The 21,528-nt window shown below is 38.6% G+C and overlaps 1 protein-coding gene across 2 annotated transcripts; it reads left to right on the top strand.

Annotated features, from left to right (window-relative positions):
* The first annotated feature begins 15,166 nt into the window (after positions 1-15,166).
* On the top strand, positions 15,167-21,432 carry LOC104210344 (LRR receptor-like serine/threonine-protein kinase ERL1). Of its 2 annotated transcripts, none has more exons than XM_009759233.2 (27): positions 15,167-15,551; positions 15,924-16,062; positions 16,207-16,278; positions 16,378-16,449; positions 16,549-16,620; positions 16,727-16,798; positions 16,882-16,953; positions 17,033-17,104; positions 17,203-17,274; positions 17,369-17,437; positions 17,544-17,615; positions 17,716-17,787; positions 17,864-17,935; positions 18,009-18,080; positions 18,161-18,232; positions 18,313-18,384; positions 18,472-18,543; positions 18,616-18,687; positions 18,770-18,841; positions 18,940-19,011; positions 19,120-19,191; positions 19,273-19,344; positions 19,426-19,499; positions 19,589-19,708; positions 19,811-20,146; positions 20,310-20,680; positions 20,772-21,432. In XM_009759233.2, the coding sequence occupies exons 1-27, from the start codon at positions 15,476-15,478 to the stop codon at positions 21,111-21,113; spliced, it is 2,895 nt and encodes a 964-aa protein (XP_009757535.1). In that variant the 5' UTR covers positions 15,167-15,475; the 3' UTR covers positions 21,114-21,432. The 2 variants fall into 2 exon arrangements, with proteins under 2 accessions (XP_009757535.1, XP_009757534.1); XM_009759232.2 differs by having other exon boundaries at positions 15,168-15,551; positions 19,589-19,717.
* The last annotated feature ends 96 nt before the right edge of the window (positions 21,433-21,528 follow it).

Genomic DNA, 21,528 nt, shown 5'->3' with positions numbered 1-21,528 from the left:
ACTACAAAACAATTGGAACGTCACCTACCTCAAATATTTCAACTTCTAAAAAAGGATGCCCCTCATGTCGTACTCTTTTTCCCTCACCCGGGTTTTGTCCCAATTGGGTTTTCTTGGGGAGGTTTTTAACGAGGCGACGGAGGGGACTTCTCGAAGTTCAAAGTATAATTTATCGCCCCGCATGCCGATTACCTTCCAGGCCGAACGATGAAGGGACTAGATACATGGAAACTTCTCCAATATATGTATGAAATAGACATTTATAGTACTCCAGTGAATAAATAAAGCAACATTTTGTACTCTCCACCAAGATATTCTCCAATGAGTAAAATAAAGTAACATTTTACTCTCCAATCATTTTTTACATCTAATGTTCGACCTCACTCGAATTACAACGGGTTAGCATTTCGACCCTAGCTCGAAATAACACCCCTATGGCCAAAGGCCATCGCCAAAAGAAAATTTTTGACCTCGCTCGAATCACTTAACATTCGACCTTGCTCGAATTACAAGGGGTTAACATTTCAACCCCAGTTCGAAATAACACCCCTACGGCAAAAGGCCATCGCTAAAAGAAAAAATTCCACCTCGCTTGAATCACTTAACATTCGACCCCGCTCGAATAACAATGGGTTAGCATTTCAACCTTAGCTCGAAATAACACCCCTACGGCCAAAGGCCATTGCCAAAAGAAAAAATTCGACCTCGCTCGAATCACTTAACTTTCGAACCCGCTCGAATTACTTAACATTTGACCTCGCTAGAATTACTCGACATTCGACCTTGCTCGAATCACTCAACATTCAACCTCGCTCGAATCACTCAGCATTTGACCTCGCTCGAATCACTTAACATTCGACCTCGCTCGAATTACTTAACATTCTACCTCGCTCGAATCACTTAACATTCGGCCTCGCTCGAATTACTTAACATTCAACCTCGCTCGAATCACTCAACATTCGACCTCGCTCGAATCACTTAACATTTGACCTCGCTCGAATCACTCAACATTCAACCTTGCTCGAATCACTTAACACTCGATCTTGCTGGTGTTACTAAGATCTACGATCGACTACGCCAAAAACATTACATACAGGTGATCGAAAATCCAGGAACCCCCTCACAGCAAACAAAAATAACAATTCGTAGGTACACAACAAAAGGTAATCAATCCATTACAACTGTTATATTACAAAAAAATTTACAAAGGGCCCGAATACGCCCTCACAAAAATAGCAAGGCAAAAAAAAAATACAACGACCCTACGCCGTGTCATCTCCCGCAACATACTCCTCGTTATACCAAGAATCTTAGGCGAGCCTGTCTTCATCATCATCGACATCGTCCCCGTCAAGCGTACCGAGATCATAACTACAGGCTTCGCGGGCTGCACGCGCTTTGACACGAACACCCTCGAGTTCTGCCTCAGAAACCTTCCCGTTAGCCTTCAGAGACTTGTACACATCAAGTTGAGACTCGGCATGAACCCACATCTCATACAACTGCCACAGCACGATGGGATCAACATAAGTATGAGACGTGGATAGCTATGGCTGTCGTCGCTCTTCCTCTGCCTTCAAAGCAACAACCTATTCGTTCAATCCGGACAACTCCGTTTCTAGATCTTGGATCCTATCCTCTAACCTTGCTACCTGAAGCGCCAACGTCTCCACCTCATTATACCTCTCAGACCTACAAACACGGAGGGCATCATCCAGGGTTGCTACATCAGATACAGTGGTCATCTTGCCCTTTTCAGCACTAGCCAGTTCATCAACCTTAACGATCAACTCACCCCTCAGATCGACAACCTCTGCTTCCCTTCACCCAAGCTCAACAGTTAAGGTAGCCATCTGTGCCTGAAGATCGGCGTTCTCGGCCATCACCCCCTTGTCACCTTGAGCTCATCATCCTTGTCCTTAAAAGCCGCCTCAAGTTCACTGCATCGACCTATGGCCTTCATCAGCTCATCATCCCGCTCTTTCAGCTCTTCGACTTTCTACACCAACTCTTCCTCCTTCTACTTAAGCCCGTCATGAAATAGCTGAAAATTGATATCTTGAGTGAAGACATCGGTCAATGCACGATGCTTGATGCAATACTTCTTGTACTTGGAGGCTACTTTCTTAAAAGCAATCGTCTTTCGTTTCGTTCATCCCTCCGATCGCGCTCGATCTCCATTATGAGAGTCTGACATGCAAAGGAAAGAAAGTCAGCATAAGTAGATTACGCATGCAAAACAAATCCTAAACAGGAAAAGAAATGCTCACTCGCAAAGCCATACTGGAAATACTCCACGATAGTTCTGTGTCACTCATCTCCTGAAGCACCGCATTCTTAGTAGCGACGCACAAGGGGACGAAGGCCGGCGTTGCCTGCTCAGAGTTTGCCAAAAGATAGTAACCCACAGGAATGACTACGTGTCAGTTAGGACCTTCCATCCTCACCTCCACGCGGGTGTTTCTCTCCAAAAAGGCCCGCACCTCTTCGGGATCGACGTCCGAACCTGAACCATCACCCTTTGAGAGCACAGATCCATCCCCTCCGGCGGCCGAAGACGCTCCACCTTTAGCAGTACGCATAGGTTCCCCACCTTGGTATATCCCCTCGACCCTGGGGGATCTCCCCGCTATGATAGCATCCTCCATAAAAACGGCCCCTGCGTCTAACATAAGCGAGGACGCCCTTCTCGAAGCAACGACCGTCTTCTTTTCAACACTGGTGGCAACGACTTTCCCAAGCTCCACCCTCATCCTCTTCCTCGACGACGACTCCTCCCCGTTAGAGGACTCATCTACGAGGTGGTAGACAGGCCGGGAAAAAATCTCGTCCCGTACAGCGACATCCTGATGAGGAGGGTCTCTTTTTGATAAAGCTTGAGTACGACCCACGCGGGCGGACTCAACCAAAGTAAATTGCATCCCTACTGATGCAATGACCTGGCGAAACGCCAGCGCTGGAGCTTTTTTCTTAGAAGCCTGTCGACCTATCACCACAAAGAGGTCGTATAAATAAATGACGGCAGACAGTTGAAGATCAAAACAAAAGTAACACTTACTAGATAGAACTTTCGGTCCAAAGCGTTTGTAGAAAACCACCCAATCTCGGATCCCCACCATATGAGGTAATACGCAAGCAACCAGTCCTCAATACTGACAACGGGAAAGGGTGCACGCCTCTCAGCTACACAGAAAAATCACAGATAAATAAAAATCATAAAGGATGAAAGAACATAACAAGCGTATGTCATCGGCACCTACGATTATGATTCCACTACTCAGGAAGTCTAACAGGGTCCGACGCTAAGCTCTCTGTTGTCCATTCCAACTATCAGCCTTTTGGTCCCGTAATGTCGCAGCTATATCATGGTGCCTCTATGAATGCTTGGTGAAAACAAATGTAATAAGTGGCGGATGTTGACATCACAAACAACCAACTTCGCATACTTTGTCAACATCAGAAAAGCTTTATACAAGTACAGAAACAACTATGCCGGGCAGACATTGTAAAACCGATAGAATTCCTCCGCTAATGGAAGAAGAGGAAGAAGGGATAAACATAAAAAGCACAGTATCCAGGTCTATGGACCTCCACGCTGTCGGCCCCAACTGGAACCATCTCAACATGGGATGGGATATGGTATGTGGATCGGAGTTCATTTATATAAGATGGCCCGGGTTTAGAGATCACCTGAACGGGAGAAGAAGCGGGTTCTTTGTGGAAATTGTTTCTCGATAGGGAGTTCCTGGGAAGTATCTCCTCTACGGTAGGAAAACTCTCACCCTCCTCAGCCACGAAATCCTCACCACCGTAAGGAGGGGCCACCGACAACGGAGTGGCGTTCGTGAACTTCGTCATGTAAGGGAAGGGTTCGGGACATCTCGGCAACAAAAGGTGTGCTACTAAACCTAAAGAAAGAGGTGACGACTAAACTGGAAGGCGAGAAACGAAATCGCAGAAACAAAACAGAAAATAAGAACTGATGAAGAAGATCGGAGGAAGATGATACACATGCAAGTAGAGAAATGGCAGGATGGCGTGAGAATCGAAGCGAAAGATCGTCAATGGCACTAAAACCAAAGCGACAAGCACACAGACGCCGTCTCGGGAAGATGCGTAATGATGACGCGCGTGCAGTGACATCACATCATGGTAACCAAGTCAATCGTGACTTCTTGCTTTTGCTACGTCGACGTTAGAGGGAAAAGAACATCCCAATCATATAATCATTGGGTGATAATTCCCTTTCCATTACGTTTCTTGTCATTTCTTGCATTTATTATACATTTATGATATTACATGTTTTACCAATTATAGCATATTAAGCTCATCATTTAATGTTCCTAAACTCTACTCGTCATACAAGAGTCTTGTTTTATTCGGTCTAGAAGTTATTAAGTTCAATTGAGATTTACCCCGTTAACTTATCATAAATTGGTTCAGCATTTATTTGCTCAAACAGATCTGATATTATCTTTTTGAGTTAAGCACTCAATATTTTTGTAAATGAGTGGTGGGAAAGACTCGAAAAGGGTAATTTTACTGTTCCGACCCCAAGTAAAAATTTGTGAATCCATGTACACGCATCATATTGTCATATATTTGTTTATTTCTGGCAGGTCTGTCCGCATTCGATCGACGATCAGTCTAAGGTTTAAGGTTTACGCACGTATAGCAAAATTATGTATCATGGTGATGAGTTACGAATAATTGATTAAACAATATTTTTCCGTATCACGTGACAATGTACATGGCTAAAGAAGAGGACAAGTTCGAAATCTCATACGGATTACGGTCAAGAGCAATCCCAAGAGGATTACAAATGTACTACTCCTTTTACTTATGCATCCAATGCAATCTGCTTTTAGACCATAATTGGAAACCGTGATTAACTTAAAATAGGTTATAATTAGTGGAACATGGTACGGTCTTTTCCAAGCTAGCTGAAGAAAGCAAAAGCTTTAGCTTTGAAAGCGATATTACATTGTCACTATCTTTTTCAAGCACACAAAATCATCTCGTAACTCGTATTAATCACCAGAAAACAAGTGATAAGTATTTTTTAATCCTTAATCAAAAATTTTAAATTCGAATTCTTGGTAATAGTTTTTGTTAATAAGCATTTTTCTCTTAATGTAAATTTTTTCGGCACGAACGCAAATTTAATTAGAGAATTGAATATCGAATACCATATAAAACTCATATTTAATTGGTTGTCTCCCCATCCCCTCTTTGAACCGGGGTCCCGCCTATACCTCTATCGGGTACGGGCCACTTTAATTGAGTCCGAAACTTTTTTAATGCTTTTTTGGACAAAAAATACGTTTCTAATGCTAAAAAAAATTACATAACTAGGTAAAACGCATTACTATATTGCGTTTTACTTTAACGGAAAGTTAGCTGATAAAGTAAAACGCAGTATAGTACTGCGTATTATTTAAAAATTATTTTTTTAACTAATTCGCAGTACTATACTGTGTTTTACTTAAACGCGGTACAATACTGCGTTTCACTTATTAATTTGGGCCCAGCTATATTTTATGAAAGCAATTCGCAGTACTATACTGCGTTTAACTAAAACGCAGTATAGTACTGCGAATTGCTTTAATAAAATAAAGCCCCTTCTTTCTTGGACAACGACAGAATCGAGACTCCCCCATTAAAAAATTTTCGAGAACTGCTGGCCCCCCCCCCTCCCCGCGTCAAAGTTAAAAAAAGAAAATTTTGGGCCCCACCCGTCACCTAAAGAGCAAGGAGTGTAGGTCTCACACACAAGACAAACTTTGGATTCCTTCTTTCGGGTGCAAAAATTCGATTTCAATCAAATTCAAAAAACTTAAATCGAGGTATTTCGATGTTGTTTATGTCGAAACTCGTATAGTACATGCATATTTGTATTGTTTAATATGTTTCCATGTTAATTTGTGTTTAAATTTGTATCTTATTTATACCCGGATTGATTTATTAGCTTTAGTGCAAACAATTGTTAAAATTTGATAAATTATTTGTTGTATTGTTAATGTTATGTTTTTATTTGGTTAAATAAAAAATTAATATTATTTATTTTGTTTGTTGTTCATATTTGTATTTTATGTTAGTTGTTTTTATATGTAATAGTGACCTTTTAGCGTAGTAAAATATAGAGCCTTTTAGCATAGTAAAATATAGAGCCTTTTAGCGTAGTAAAATATAGAGTTTTTTAGCGTAGTAAAATGTAGAACCTTTTAGCGTAGAGTCTATGTAGTTTAAGTATGTAGTAGCTGCAAACTCTATCCAATTACACTTTACAAAATTAATTATTTAATTTATAACAATAAACTTACAAAAGTAACAAATTAATATATGTTGTAAAATTAACTCCAATATCGAGCCTGGAACTCATACATTATTATTCAGTCCAATTCAATAATTTTTAATTTAATTCCTTAAACTAACAAAATTCTAAAAATGTTAAAATTGAAACACATAATAATTAAGGATAACTCGGTGCTACTGGGCCTCAAAAATCAAGCCTGGAACCCATACATAATTATTTAGTCCAATTTTAAACATAATTAATTATTTAATTTATTAAGCTAACAAAATTCTAAAAATGTTGAAATTGACAAGCATAATAATTAAGGATAACTTGGTGCCACCGGGCCTCAAATATCGAGTCTGGCACCCATACATAATTATTCAGTCCAATATTAAACATAATTAATTATTTAATCTATTAAGCTAACAAAATTCTAAAAATGTTGAAATTGACACACATAATAATTAAGGATAACTTGGTGCTACCGAGCCTCAAATATCGAGTATGGAACCCATACATAATTATTCAGTCCAATTCAATAATTTTTAATTTAATTCCTTAAACTAACAAAACTCTAAAAATGTTGCAATTGACATGCATAATAATTAAAGATAATTCGGTCCTACCGGGCCTCAAAATCAAGCCTGGAACCCATACATAATTATTCAGTCCAATTTTAAACATAATTAATTATTTAATTTATTAAGCTAACAAAATTCTAAAAATGTTGAAATTGACACGCAAAATAATTAAGGATAACTTGATACCACCGGGCCTCAAATATCGAGCCTGAAACCCATACATAATTATTCGGTTCAATATTAAACATAATTAATTATTTAATTCCTTAAACTAACACACACAATTAATTTTGTTTAAATTATAGTAGACGGCATGGACTTTCCTCCGCCTGCGCATCCTGGACCTGCTGAGGATCAGTTACTAGTGTTGCAGGGCGACCATAGGTCCTCCTTTGTATGGGAGGGACATCTATCGATGTAGGCTCTCCGCCCTAGGAGACCTGACGATTTTTGGTAGTTCATCGTGGAGCATCTTTTCCATGCCCGCGTAGTCGCGCGCCTACAGGCTACGGGCTTCTATACGATTTTTGAGCTTGGATGGATGCAACTTGATTGGTCTCTCATCACGGCCTTGGTAGAGCGGTGGCGACCGGAGACGCACACTTTTCACTTGCCCACTGGAGAGGCCACCATCATGCTAGAGGATGTTCAGGTTTTGTACGGGTTGCGCGTAGATAGACAGGCCGTGGCACTGCCCTAGTACATTAGATCCATGACGCGTGCACAGTTTTTGTATATGATGGGAAAGTTTACTGGTTATAGACCTCAGGGTGACGCCGGGGGCAGTCGCGTTGCTTTGTCAGCCATCAGCGATCATATGGCTGTTTTGCACCCAGACATTACCGGTGAGACGGAAGATCTCCATATTGAGAGGTACACGCGGTTGGCGCTGATCCTATTTTTCAGGTGTGTCTTGTTCCCGAACACTTCGGGGAGTCTCGTGAGTATGCGCTTTCTCCATCATCTTCAGCAACTGGATGATTTACCCCAGTACAGTTGGGGTGCTGCTGTTCTCGCATACCTGTATAGGAGCATGTGCCGGTCGAGCATGGGCCCATCGGTGGACATATGTGATTTTCTGCCCCTCCTACAGGTGACAACATTTTCGAATACTCTGTTCATTACTCCGAATTCTCTATGGTCGAAATGACTCATAAATTTTACATCAACCTTTTATCTTAGGTTTGGGCCTGGCAGCGGATCATGCCGTTGCAGCCACCTCTACCACCACTTGCACCGGTGAGGCTTATCCGTTTCTCCCTCTAGCTTCTAGGTGGATTCTCCGGCGTGGGAACTACCGAGGGACCGATGCTCATCATAATCTCCCCCTTGTCAGGGATGTGCTAGATATGCTGGTGGACGGACAGGTAAATATGTACCTACACTTACTTGTTTTAAAATGAGTTGTATTGCGCATACTCACTTTTATGTTATACAGCGACGCTAGCTCAGCTGCCCGCTTATTACTCAGTCGATCGACTGCTTTGGAGCTCCTCCATCCCGATGATCTTCTTCGATATGGTTGAGTATCATGCCACAGAGCGTGTGCTTCGCTAGTTTCACCATCCCCAGCCTATACCGGGGGAGCCTGGATGGGTGGCTACACACTATCAGTGGGATGACCATGCTAGGCTGGACGATATATATATGGGATGGCTAGAGCAGCAAGTCCATATTTGGGAGGAGCGATCTGACCGTATTTCGCCAGCACCTACATTTACCCAGGAGGCCACTATTCATCTGTATGCATCATGGTACCGCCATCACACCCAACTTATTATCGGGAACCCCATTCATGTACTTGGCAAGCGCTACAGACCATACGCCGGGAGGCACGAGGCACTGGTATGTTTTTTGGCTTATTAATATCGTATAATTGTGATATAGCATTATTTAATTAATATTTTAAATGTTTCACAGGCTATTGGGCATCATCACCTCTGACAGTGGGACAGGAGATGCAGCAGCATACCGACATCCCTGCAGTCGTTGACTATGGCCGGCGGGTGGCACAATTGGCTCGTTGGACCCTGTTTCAGGCGAAAGATGCTGCGAGGTTGGACCACGAGGCTCAGTATAGGGGTAGGGGTATCCCATGAGGCAGGGGTGCCCCACGGGGACGCGGGGGACGGCGAGGAGAGGGTCCCCAGCAAGGGGGCGTTGAGGCACCTGTCGACCCGCCTGTCGAGGGACATGATGAGGACTTTGGAGTTGAGGCGCTTGGAGTTGATCAGCCGGGTTATATACCTCGGGTAGATGAGCCTTCCAGCAGCATGCCTTTGTATAACCTTCAGCTATCTCTGTCAGCATCGCAGGTCACCCCGTCAGGAGCATTGTCGATCCCAGGTACATTCAACGGGTATGTAGACCAGTACTTTGCATGCCCATCTACCGCAGCTGAGGATCGGCCCACCCGGGACGTGGATGGCGGGCGCAGGTTGAGTTATGCCTCATCCCCGGTGGTTGATGCGGATCTACCACTGACGCAGGTATGTTTGTATTACTTTAAAATTTCAATTTGTTTTCTTTTCCTTAATGAGCTGACATTAATTAATTTTTAACTTTCTTATGTAGGTTTTGTCCCAGCCCATCTTTGAGGCCACTACATGTTTTGATGAAGACACCACATATGCATATACTCAAGCGGCCGACGAGACCACGGTGAGAAAATATTTTTTGACTCAACACGTACAATACAAATATACTTTTTCACATGCTAAGATTACTACTTGTTTTGTAGGTTGCTGACGGCCCGACGACATATTCTTCCGATCCTGCCAGCTGTGGTGTCGATGCTGCTGCACATCCTCACATAAAGAGGCGGCTTGATGACAATGATCCAGATAGTGTACCCGGGCGGCAGAGGATGCGACTTAGGCCAGCAGCAGCACTGAAGCACACAGGCTGCGGGACTCACTCATTTACTTATGTTTTTACTTTTTGTAAATAGTGCATTATATAAATAATGGTAACAATTATCTTTTAACAACATTTTTATTTTAATTGCGTTTGAACAGTAATTTTACTTAAACAGTACACAAGAAACACAAACATTGCAAACCTAACACAAAAACAAACAGTAGAACTAAAACCATCTAAGAGTTTCATCATCCTCGATGTTAAACTCAGAATAATAAGCAAACCCCTGCGGAGTCACTGAATACGGAAATCTACCGGTTACTTTAAGGTTAACCGAACGCCTCCTATCACTCATTTTTTTACGTAACAACGACACCAATTTATCGTACTCCATAGTAAGCGACAATTTATCATGACATTGTGGAGGTGAGCTATACCGCAAGAGTTATTCGCCAGCACAACCTCACCCTCCCTCCCATATAGTGAAACCCTTATTTTTGGCATTTCAGACATTGTAAAAAAATGATTGATAAGAAGAAGAGAGAAGTATGAACGTATGTTTGAAGTAAAGTATTGAATGAATTTTCATAAAATTGAAACGCCTTTAAATAAGGCAAGTCCGAGCTTGGGGTGTAGAATTTTTCTATGTAAAACGCAGTACAATATTACGTTTTATGTATTTAAATTATTGTTATGTCAGTTAATTATTGGTGGGGCCAAAAATCATAGTAAAACGCAGTATAATAGTACGTTTCAGTGTAAAACGCAGTATTATACTGCATTTTACAAAAAAAAAAACAAATGTTCTCTGCATTCCTTCAGAACTGGGCATTAATAAGTGAAACGCAGTACTGTACTACGTTTAAGTAAAACGCAGTATAGTACTGTGAATTAGTTAAAAAAAATAATTTTTAAATAATACTCCCTCTGTTCCAGTTTATGTGAACCTATTTCCTTTTTTGTCTGTTTTAAAAATAATGAACCCTTTCTAAATTTGATAACAATTTAGCTTAAAGTTACAACTCTACCCTTGATGAGAAGCTTTTATAACCACACAAATACTCTGGGCCCCATTTGGACTTGTTTAGGACCATAAATTCCAAAAGTCTTCATTTTTTTCTTAAACTCCGTGCCCAATCAAACAGGTTCACATAAATTGAAATGGAGGGAGTATGCAGTACTATAATGCATTTTACTTTAACGACTAATGGAGGGAGTATGCAGTACTATACTGCGTTTTACCTAATTATATAACCTTTTTTTTGTATCATTAAAATCGTGCTTTTTGCCAAAAGCATCAAAAAAGTTTCGACACCACTTTAATTTCTATCACGCCTACAAAGGCTGACGACGGCGGAGGGTTAGCGGCGGATATGCCGCTGCGACGGTCCTTATTGGCTGCTTAAAAGCTGCCAATGGTACTGCCTAAGCAGGTCAGCTGTACATTGGTCTTAGTTTAGGGGTTGGGTTCTTTTTCCTGTTGAAGGGTACGGTTTTTTTGGGATAACGATACGTGTGCGGAGACTTATTTATGAATCTGTCCTGATTATTTTCATGCAAATGGCTGGGGCAAATCTCTGTAAAAGTGGATTCTTCCTTTCATATTTGGGTTGTTTCAAAAGTACTTCCAAAAGTTTGATTTAAAGATTTTGTTGATTTCCAAAGAGTAGGAAGGTAAAAATTTGAAGAGGGTGGAATTTAAATGCTTCTGTTTTTTTAGCTTTTGACCTACGTGAATTCAGCCTTACTGCTCACTGCTTTAATTACGACTATACAAATATTTATGTAAAAGGTAAAGAACTTTGCAGTTAACATAAAGTTTTGCATACATAAATGATGCAAGTGATTAGAGGAAAAAAGATTAAAACATCATCATTTCGTTGAAAAAAAATTTTTAGAAACACATTGGCGAATTTTAATTTGCAATGACTTGTTTGGTCATGAAATACTGTAAATAGTAAAAGTCTTACTAATATTTAAACTTCAAATGAAATATTGATTTGAATATGTATATCAAATGAAATACTCCATTAGTTTTCGACTTGTAACGCTTCAATTTCCTTTTTTGAAATGAAATTTAATTTTAAACACAAGTTTGAGTATTTGTTTTTCAACTTCAACTTAGACATTGTGTAAAATTCTTACCTAGTCATCCTACAACCGTCTGATCCCGCGATTCAAACATGCGCCTATGTTTATTTAAAGGTCATGCTATACCATGGTCCATAACTTTTGTTGAGCGTCAGAATTTGTTACTGTTGGGAGAGCATATTTGTACAGGAAACAAGTTTGGGAGGTTGAAATTTACTATTCGTCCTCCCCAAATCAAGGTCGTAGCCTGCTTACATTTTGGTCCCGGCTCAGGGGATGTTCCCCTTCTAAGTGGGTCGGTCCCCGATATGTCAAACGGCAAGCTATATAGTTAGCCGATTGGTCTAAAATAGTTACATTCGCTAGACAAATATACATAAAATAATAGTATATATTATATATAAAATACAAAAATAGATATTTTTTTTTATCATTTTGGGGAGCGCCTATACTATGTAGTTTTTTCTGTATTTATTTGGTTTAAATTTCTTTTAGGTAGAAAGAAGCAGGATGGACCATTAGTCCTTGCCCCTTAGGTAGAAATAAATTAAAAAATTCAATCATATATTTTATAAATTAACGTCCAATTTAGACTTGTTTGATGACAAGTAGTTAACCTTAGAAACACCGTCAATTTTAGCCGTTAGAGAGAGAGGGAAAGGGACTTTTTGGTAATAAACTAATCAGTGATACATGGATGTTAATGTAGTTGATACCATTATATCTCAATTTAATGTCTTTCACTTATCAAGTTTCAATAACAGAAAAGGAACGGACAGCAGCTTTATACAAGGACTTCTGTTATTAAGTTAATTACTACTGCAAAAGTCTCGATCCATTATTGTAGCCAGCAGGTTGCTGTCTCAATTAGTAAAAAACACCCGTTTATTTTTACTTGGTAGATACATTAAAAATAGATTTTTATTTAATTTTTTTTATATTAGAATAATTGGGCTCTCTACTTTTTAATTTTATAGCCCATATTTTAATTTACAACCAACTAGCCAAAAATAATAAGCTAAGATTCAACATCCAACTCCAATAGGTTCTCAAAATTACTATTTAATTTTTAAAAAAGATTCCGTAAACTTTTAAATTAATTTTCGAATCCGTAACTGTGACTCAAATATTACTTCAACAAACCAAATTTATTTGCGTGGTGAAAATTAGATTTTTAACAAACTTAAATATGTGGGTTTAAATTTCGAATTTGATTATGTGAGAAATTTGGAGTGAGTGTTATTTAAACTTGTTAGAAATAGTTATAAGAGGTTGTATATAAAATTTGAAGTCATTAAATGGAGATTTGGATTGGTTTTGAACAAGAATTGTAACTGAAAATCGTGGAAGAAGTTTGTCTACAAACGCTTGTATAAAGGTGTATAAAAGTGTATAAGGTGCGTTTCTACACTCATATACACTATTATACATAATTATACAAAAAATTGACTTCGTCTTCTTCCTTACGTCTTTTTTGAAATTTAACTCAAATGTTGATCAAGTTTATTCCAAATCACTTCAAACTTAGATTTTGTACTACTTTTGATATTTTCAATCAATTGGAACAACACCCAATCCAAACAACTAACAAATTCAAAAAAAAATCCATTTTCAAAAGCAAAGTTTTGAATGGTCTTCAATGGTGGACTTCTACTCTTCAATTTTCTTACATTGCAAGCAGATGATACAAGAGGAGAAACAGAAAATACACGGCCCCTTAAAACATATGTAGAAGATGTGAGAAGAAGAGAAAGTGAAATCAATGGTTGTGAGAACAAAGATTTAACTCCATAGCTTTTACAAACAATGGTTGTAAGAATACAAAATTTGAATTTGCTAGTGCTTTCAAAATATGTATGGGCTATGTTGGGTAAAACTTAAAAATATGGGTCATTTTTTGTTATGGTGTGAAGTTATGTGTATTTTCTTATAATTCTTTCTTTTTATTTTTACTTGTCATTTTACGCATATCAAGAGAAGATACATTTTTTTTTCCTATTATACCCACATTATTTATTAGTCATTTCAAATCATTTTCTCAAATTCAATAAAATATGAATTAATTAATATGAGTATCATAGTAAATTATACACTTTATTTATTATTTTTTAAGGGACGTGAAAAGTCAAAACGTACCAAGTAAAAGTGAACGGAGGGAGTAATTTTTTTCTAATATTCTACAATCTTTTAACTACTTATTATCAATGTTAGCACTAATATTTTTCTTTTTTCTTTTTCTTTTGACGGAATAAGAAAATATAGCATTTGGTGAAATTTGAATTAGTGCATAGGTACAAATTCAAGTTTGGTAAATTACAAGCTCGTTCCAATTTTGTGGAATATCCCCGAATGGACTGCACAAAATTCAAGTTGCAATAGATAGATTTCTTACAAAGGAATCATTGAACAACACACCAGAGAAGTTGAATGGAAGCTTGCTAGATTGATTCTCATTCCAAGTTGCAATCACTAGATTGTGTAACACCGGTAACTCATCAAAGATAATTATGCAACAAGTCTTTATTATTGTTTCATTATTGTTTACTAGTTATTATTCAATTATTGCAGCAAAAGTAGTCATAGAAGAGGTCAAACATTACATTATTACACACATATCTTCACATGCTCGATACGCATGATCTTTTCAGTCTGAAGGCAAAGTAAAAAAGAGGGAAAACTGTGTAGTCAAAATGACAGGGCGAAAAAAATGCTAATTTACCAATTCCATGTAAAAACACAACACTCAAAATGTAAATTCAGTGCGTTTCTATACAAACTGGTGTAAATTTGGATTAGTATCAGTAAGAATTTGATTCCATTCATTTATATTTCCTTGCTAAGAAAGCAAGCAATTGCCAATTTTCTCTTTCCTTGAGAAAACAAAAACATGATGATCTCTTTCTTGAAAATAGTTTCTCTAATGTTATTCATTGGAATGTCTCTCATATCCACTTCTCTTGTTTTATTCCAATGCGATCCTACTTCTTTTGGAAATTATAATTTTTTGAGTAACTTTTACTCCCTATTTCCCAAACCAATCACTTTCTGTCCCCTGCCTTATCAACTTCAGATTTTAAGCACTCCCTTTTTAATACCCATTTTCCCTACTCAAACACGCGCTGTAATGGAACAGAGAAACATTCTTACGCGCTACTAAAGAGCGTGGATAGGAGATGAAAAATCCCGAACTTTAGCTGTCAAAATAATAAGTAACCACTTTGGGAAATGGTAGTACGGGTGACGGCCGCTGCGACTGCTTTTTTATTTTCTACAGTAATTAACTAACGTCGTTTCACTGCCGTTTACTATACTCGTAGTACTATAGCTTTTCTTTCTCTCTCTTTATACGAGACTGGTTTCTGATACTGCAACCACCATTAGCAACTTTCTCTGTCTTCATGAAAACACACACACACACACACTCTACTGGGTGTGGGTTTGGGTGAGTGACTGGTGACATTAAAAACACAGACACACACTTCGCATTTCAATATTCACTCTCTCACTTCACGCCAAATGCCTGCTTCTGCTACTCTTCTGCATTTGCTCTTCTCTCTCACATAACACACATTCTTATTACTCTAGCAAGCTAGCTAGCTCATCTTCTTCTCCGGTCATATTTGTTTTGAATTTCGCTGTGCTGAAGATGAAATTCCGGTCGCGCGCAGTACTCTGGTCTATATTGCTTCTTTTACCGATCGTTTCATCTCTGAACGAAGAAGGTAACTCTCACTACTTTTTCACACATTGAGAATACTGCAGTGTTGCCTCGGGGTCATTTTGTAATACTGTTTCTATCGCGTTGGATTCTCAAACTTACTAGTGTTTCCTTTTGTATTTTCTTCGTTTTTTCCCTTTTCAACATCTGGAGTTTTTTTTTCTAGCTCCTCTGCTTCGCTCTGTTGTAGTGTTGGGAAATACCAAGGTTATCATCGAAATTTTATTTCTATTTTACGTTTCTTATGTAACATTCCTTGTTGTTTAGCTCTGATAAAAAAAAGTTCCGAGTTATTTAACTTTACAGACGCCAGCTTTTAGTATCTACCTACTAATTTGATAAATGCTAAATATACTTTCTCTAACTATTTGGGTAGGCAAAGCTCTGATGTCGATCAAGGAATCGTTTAGCAACGTAGCAAACGTGTTGCTAGATTGGGATGATGTTCATAATGAGGATTTTTGCTCGTGGCGAGGCGTGTTGTGTGGCAATTTCTCCATGTCAGTTGTTGCGCTGTATGCTCTCCATCCTTGTCTCCTAACCGGAGCAACAGTAGCTGGAATCTGATGAGCTCCTAGCTGTAGTATTACAACTTTATTATTATAGTAGTTTGAAAATATATGATTCTTAGCTGAATTTGCGTTCTTTGTTGGCTGAAGGAATCTGTCAAATCTGAACTTAGGCGGGGAAATTTCACCAGCCATTGGAGATTTGAAAAATCTGCAATCTATGTATGGTTCATTTTCTCTTTTTAGTATTTAATTGTTCTATGTCAATTGCTGGATATTCATCGTCCATGCTGATGTGTAATATTTCAATGATATTGACAGAGACCTCCAGGGAAATAAATTAACTGGTCAAATCCCTGATGAGATTGGCAGCTGCATTTCTCTCATCTTTCTGTAAACAATTTTCACCCTGTTGCTTTTGATTTTTTTTTTATCAGTATGTTTTGTAATGCTCACACTGGGTTTTCATGAAATGGTTGCTATGTTCTGCAGTGATTTGTCTGATAACTTGCTCTTTGGAGATATACCTTTCTCAATTTCTAAGCTAAAACAGCTAGAGTTATTGTGAGTTGTACAACCTCATTATCTTGATGTTTTCTGATAACTAGTTAAAATTTTGTCATGATGAATAAATTAAATTCACACCTGATGAACTCTCCGTGGTGTGCAGGACCTTGAAAAACAACCAGTTGACTGGTCCAATCCCATCCACGCTAACCCAAATCCCTAACCTAAAGACACTGTGAGATCACTTGATATAGTTGTCTCTTTTGAAATATTTTGACAATAGCAATGATTAAAAGATGGTTTTTTTAATTGATAAAGTGATCTAGCTCGAAACCAGCTCATTGGTGAGATACCAAGGTTGATCTATTGGAATGAAGTTCTGCAATATCTGTGAGTACATTCTTTTGGTGTTTGAAGATCCTTTTTAAGTTGTGAAATTTACAATGTTTCTGTTCCTTCTGTTTTGCAGTGGATTAAGAGGCAACTTGTTGACAGGAACACTGTCCCCTGATATGTGCCAGTTGACCGGCTTGTGGTATTTGTATGTGCTCTGCTATATTTTCTACATAATGTTTTGTCGTCCGCCTGGTGTTATATCTCTATTATAATTCTGACTTCACAAGTTTCATATTATTTCAGTGATGTGCGGGGCAATAACCTCAGCGGAACAATTCCAGATAATATTGGAAATTGTACAAGCTTTGAGATACTGTCAGTCTCCTTCCCTTGCCCTTATTATGTGATACTATAAATTTTCTGCTACTGCTGCTCAATGCTAACAAAATTGTTTTTTTCTCAATTTCAGGGATATCTCTTACAATCAAATTACTGGAGAGATTCCCTACAATATTGGGTTTTTACAAGTGGCCACCTTGTTAGTGAACTTTGCTTTAAGTGATTTTTAGCTGTTGTTTCTACCTTGTCTATTCTGTTTTCGGGTTCATTTCTGTGAATAAATAAGATTGTGGTCTTTTCAACAGGTCTTTGCAAGGAAATAGGCTGACTGGTAAGATTCCGGAAGTGATTGGTCTAATGCAAGCCCTTGCTGTTTTGTGAGTATTCATTCTACTACATAAATTCTTTTTTATCAACTCCAATCTCAGTAGTTACCGCTTATAAGTCAAAATCTTGCATGACATCACTCTTTTGTAGGGACTTGAGTGAAAATGAGTTAGTAGGAGCGATTCCTCCAATCTTTGGCAATTTATCCTACACTGGGAAGCTGTAAGTTCACCTCCATTTGAATGCATATATTTTTGCGTTTGACTAGATTTGTTTGATTCACTTTTACATTCAACAGCTACCTGCATGGGAACAAACTTACAGGGCCGATACCAGCAGAGCTGGGAAATATGTCTAAACTTAGTTACTTGTAAGTGGTTTTGTTAGCATACACCGTGCAGACGCTATATGTTGCTTTATGCATTAATCTATCTTATTTACAGGCAATTAAATGACAATCAGCTAGTTGGTCAAATTCCTCCCGAACTTGGCAAACTGGATCAGTTATTTGAATTGTGAGCCTTTTATACTAGTTGCAGTATAATTCATATTCTGCTTTTCTTTGAATATCAGCTTCTTAGCTTTCTTTTACCAGGAATCTTGCAAATAACAAGTTGGAGGGACCAATTCCTGAAAATATCAGCTCTTGCACAGCATTGAATCAATTGTAAGGCTTTGCTTATATTTTTGAATGTTTTCTCCTTCGCCATTCTCTTCATAGTGATTCTAATAATAATTCTTTTTCAGTAATGTTCATGGTAACAATTTAAACGGGTCCATTCCTTCCGGGTTCAAGAATCTAGAGAGCCTGACATACCTGTATGTTGTAGTTATGTTTCAACCTTTTGGTTGGTATTGGTTTGAATTCTGTTCATATGATAACACACATGTTGATGTACCTTGCAGAAATCTCTCATTAAATAAATTTAAAGGTCGCATACCTTCTGCGCTTGGGCGAATCATCAACCTTGATACATTGTGAGTTCTTGACCGTCTGTCTTAATTTCGTAATTCAAGTGACTCCTCATACTAACACTGGTATGTCTTTAGGGATCTGTCTAACAATGAGTTCTCTGGGTCTGTCCCGGGTTCTATTGGAGATTTGGAGCATCTTCTAACATTGTGAGATATTAGCCATTTAGATGTTCCAGAAGTTTATATTATCTTGTGACTTGAATATAATCAATGTCATTGCACCTTGTAGGAATCTTAGCAGCAATCATCTTAACGGACAGATTCCTGTAGAATTTGGCAATCTGAAAAGTATACAGACCCTGTGAGTTTCTGCAGAGAGCTTTGGTTACAGTGCCTACAATACATAGATCTTTTAGTATACTGATCTTCTTGTGCTGAGACTGGTTTTTATACTTGCAGTGATTTGTCATGCAACAAGATATCTGGTGGCATCCCAAAAGAACTAGGGCAGTTGCAGACCTTGATCACTCTGTAAGCACATTCAGTTTTTCTCAAGTGCATTGATGTAGAGTTTAATTAGCTTGTCTTCAATATCAGGACCAGTTCTAACACACTTATTGTTTCGGTTGCATTTTCTAGTACATTGACTGCTAACGATCTTAGTGGAGTAATCCCGGACCAATTGACCAATTGTTTCAGCCTAACTAGTCTGTGAGTTCATCTCTTTTTTCCTTTCCTTCATACACATTCTGAATCTTGTTGGAGTTACTTATCCATGCCTTTCTCCATCAGGAATATTTCCTACAACAATTTCAGTGGTGTTGTTCCTCTGTCACGAAATTTCTCGCGGTTCACGCCTGACAGGTATTCTTTTGTACATAAATTAGTTTGTTTCATTACTCACTCATTTGCACTAGTGAACGACCCCCTTATTGCAACCATCAGCTTTGTGGGGAACCCATTACTTTGTGGCGACTGGAGAGGTTCAATATGTGACCCCTATGCACCAAAGTCCAAAGGTATGCTTCATTTTTGAGCATTAGAGTCCAAATCTTTTGGTATTGTACTATCATGTGCTTCGAAATGACTTGTGATCTTTTCATTGCAGCTTTGTTCTCCAGAACAGCTGTTGTTTGTACAGCATTGGGTTTAATAGCTCTTTTATCAATGGTTATAGTTGCTGTGTACAAGTCCAATCAACCACATCAGTTTCTGAAGGGATCTAAAAGTAATCAAGGTTGAAATTATTTGATGGCTTTTCTATTCTTTTGTACTTCAAAAATTTCAAGTTTTAATGTTACCCTTTTCCCTTTTCCTTCTAATAACGTAGGTTCTCCCAAACTTGTGGTTCTCCACATGGATATGGCAATCCATACATATGATGACATTATGCGGATTACAGAGAACTTGAGTGAGAAATTCATAATAGGATATGGTGCTTCCAGCACTGTATATAAATGTGTGTTGAAAAATTCCCGACCAATTGCTGTCAAGCGACTGTACACTCATCCGCACAGCTTGCGTGAGTTTGAGACTGAACTGGAGACAATTGGAAGCATCAGGCACAGAAACCTTGTTAGCTTGCATGGTTACTCACTTTCTCCTCATGGTAATCTCCTTTTTTATGACTACATGGAGAATGGTTCACTCTGGGATCTTCTGCATGGTTAGTAGCCTCTTTATTCTTATCTTTTATGAAACATATTCATGTTATACTGATGATTAATTAGTTAATGTTTATTACTGTTGTTTCTTCCCTGTCAGAGAATGACGCTCTAGATCTGTATAGATTTGGAAATGGCTAATCATTAACTGAATCTATGTCATAGGGCCATCCAAAAAGGTGAAGCTTGATTGGGAAACACGTTTGAAAATTGCTGTTGGAGCTGCTCAAGGTCTTGCTTATCTTCACCATGATTGCAACCAAAGAATCATCCACAGAGATGTGAAATCTTCAAACATTCTACTGGATGAAAATTTCGAGGCTCATCTCTCTGATTTTGGGATTGCAAAATGCATCCCTACTGCAAAAACTCATGCATCAACTTTTGTCTTGGGCACCATAGGCTACATTGACCCTGAGTATGCCAGAACATCCAGGTTAACTGAAAAGTCAGATGTCTACAGCTTTGGCATTGTTCTCCTAGAGCTTTTGACAGGAAAAAAACCTGTTCATAATGACTTAAACTTACATCAGCTGGTATTATTCTCCACTAATTGCTCTACCATTTTACTTGTATATGATTTCACTCCTATTACATTAGATTTGGCTAATTTAATTTGTGTTGCAGATATTGTCAAAGGCGGATAATAACACCGTGATGGAGGCTGTAGATCCTGAAGTATCTGTTACATGCATGGATTTAACGCATGTGAGGAAGACTTTTCAGCTTGCGTTGCTGTGCACAAAGAGATTCCCGTGTGAGAGGCCAACGATGCATGAGGTTGCTAGGGTACTTGTTTCCTTGCTTCCTCCCCCACCAACCAAACCTTGTTTAGACCCTCCCAAATCCATTGATTATACAAAGTTTGTGCTTGGGAAAGGGCTACCGCAAGCCCAGCAGAATGACAATTCCTCCGATGCACAGTGGCTCGTTAGATTTCGAGAAGCTATATCCAAAAACACCTTTTGACATGGGTTGACTGATATAACTTAATATCCACCAAAGATCATGAATCTTGAAAAGATGCTGCCAAAGTTCTTTTGCTGCTAGAGATTTCACATATTAGATGTTTAGGCACACGGTATGGTTAAGGTTATTTCACATTTATAGATTTAATGTTTTATGGTGGGCGAGATACAGAATAGGTCAGATCTATACCCAGTAAAGTTGTTAATTCTGTACAATCTATGTTGAGATCTATTTCCATCTAGGACTTGTGTTTTTGTCCATGTAAAGGAGTGCAAAGAGTGCTATTTAATCACATTAAATTTAGCAGTCTACTTTTGCATCTGACGTCATATTTTAGTTTCACTGCCTCTTTACATCTTTGCTTTCATGAATGGTAAACCGAAAAAAGTTGGTAGTAAAGTAGGTTCTATTAAGT

Source organism: Nicotiana sylvestris, chromosome 3 (assembly GCF_000393655.2).
Source record: "Nicotiana sylvestris chromosome 3, ASM39365v2, whole genome shotgun sequence".
NCBI lineage: Eukaryota > Viridiplantae > Streptophyta > Magnoliopsida > Solanales > Solanaceae > Nicotiana > Nicotiana sylvestris.
Note: the sequence above shows the minus strand (reverse complement) of the source record. Positions and strands in the feature narration are given on the sequence as shown.

Excerpts from the sequence above, each read along its gene's own strand:
- LOC104210344 (XM_009759232.2), top strand. The coding sequence starts at position 15,476 with ATGAAATTCCGGTCGCGCGCAGTACTCTGGTCTATATTGCTTCTTTTA. Across the intron at positions 17,616-17,715 it reads ATGCAAGCCCTTGCTGTTTT|GGACTTGAGTGAAAATGAGT; the intron begins GTGAGTATTCAT and ends ACTCTTTTGTAG. Across the intron at positions 19,345-19,425 it reads TCGCGGTTCACGCCTGACAG|CTTTGTGGGGAACCCATTAC; the intron begins GTATTCTTTTGT and ends TGCAACCATCAG.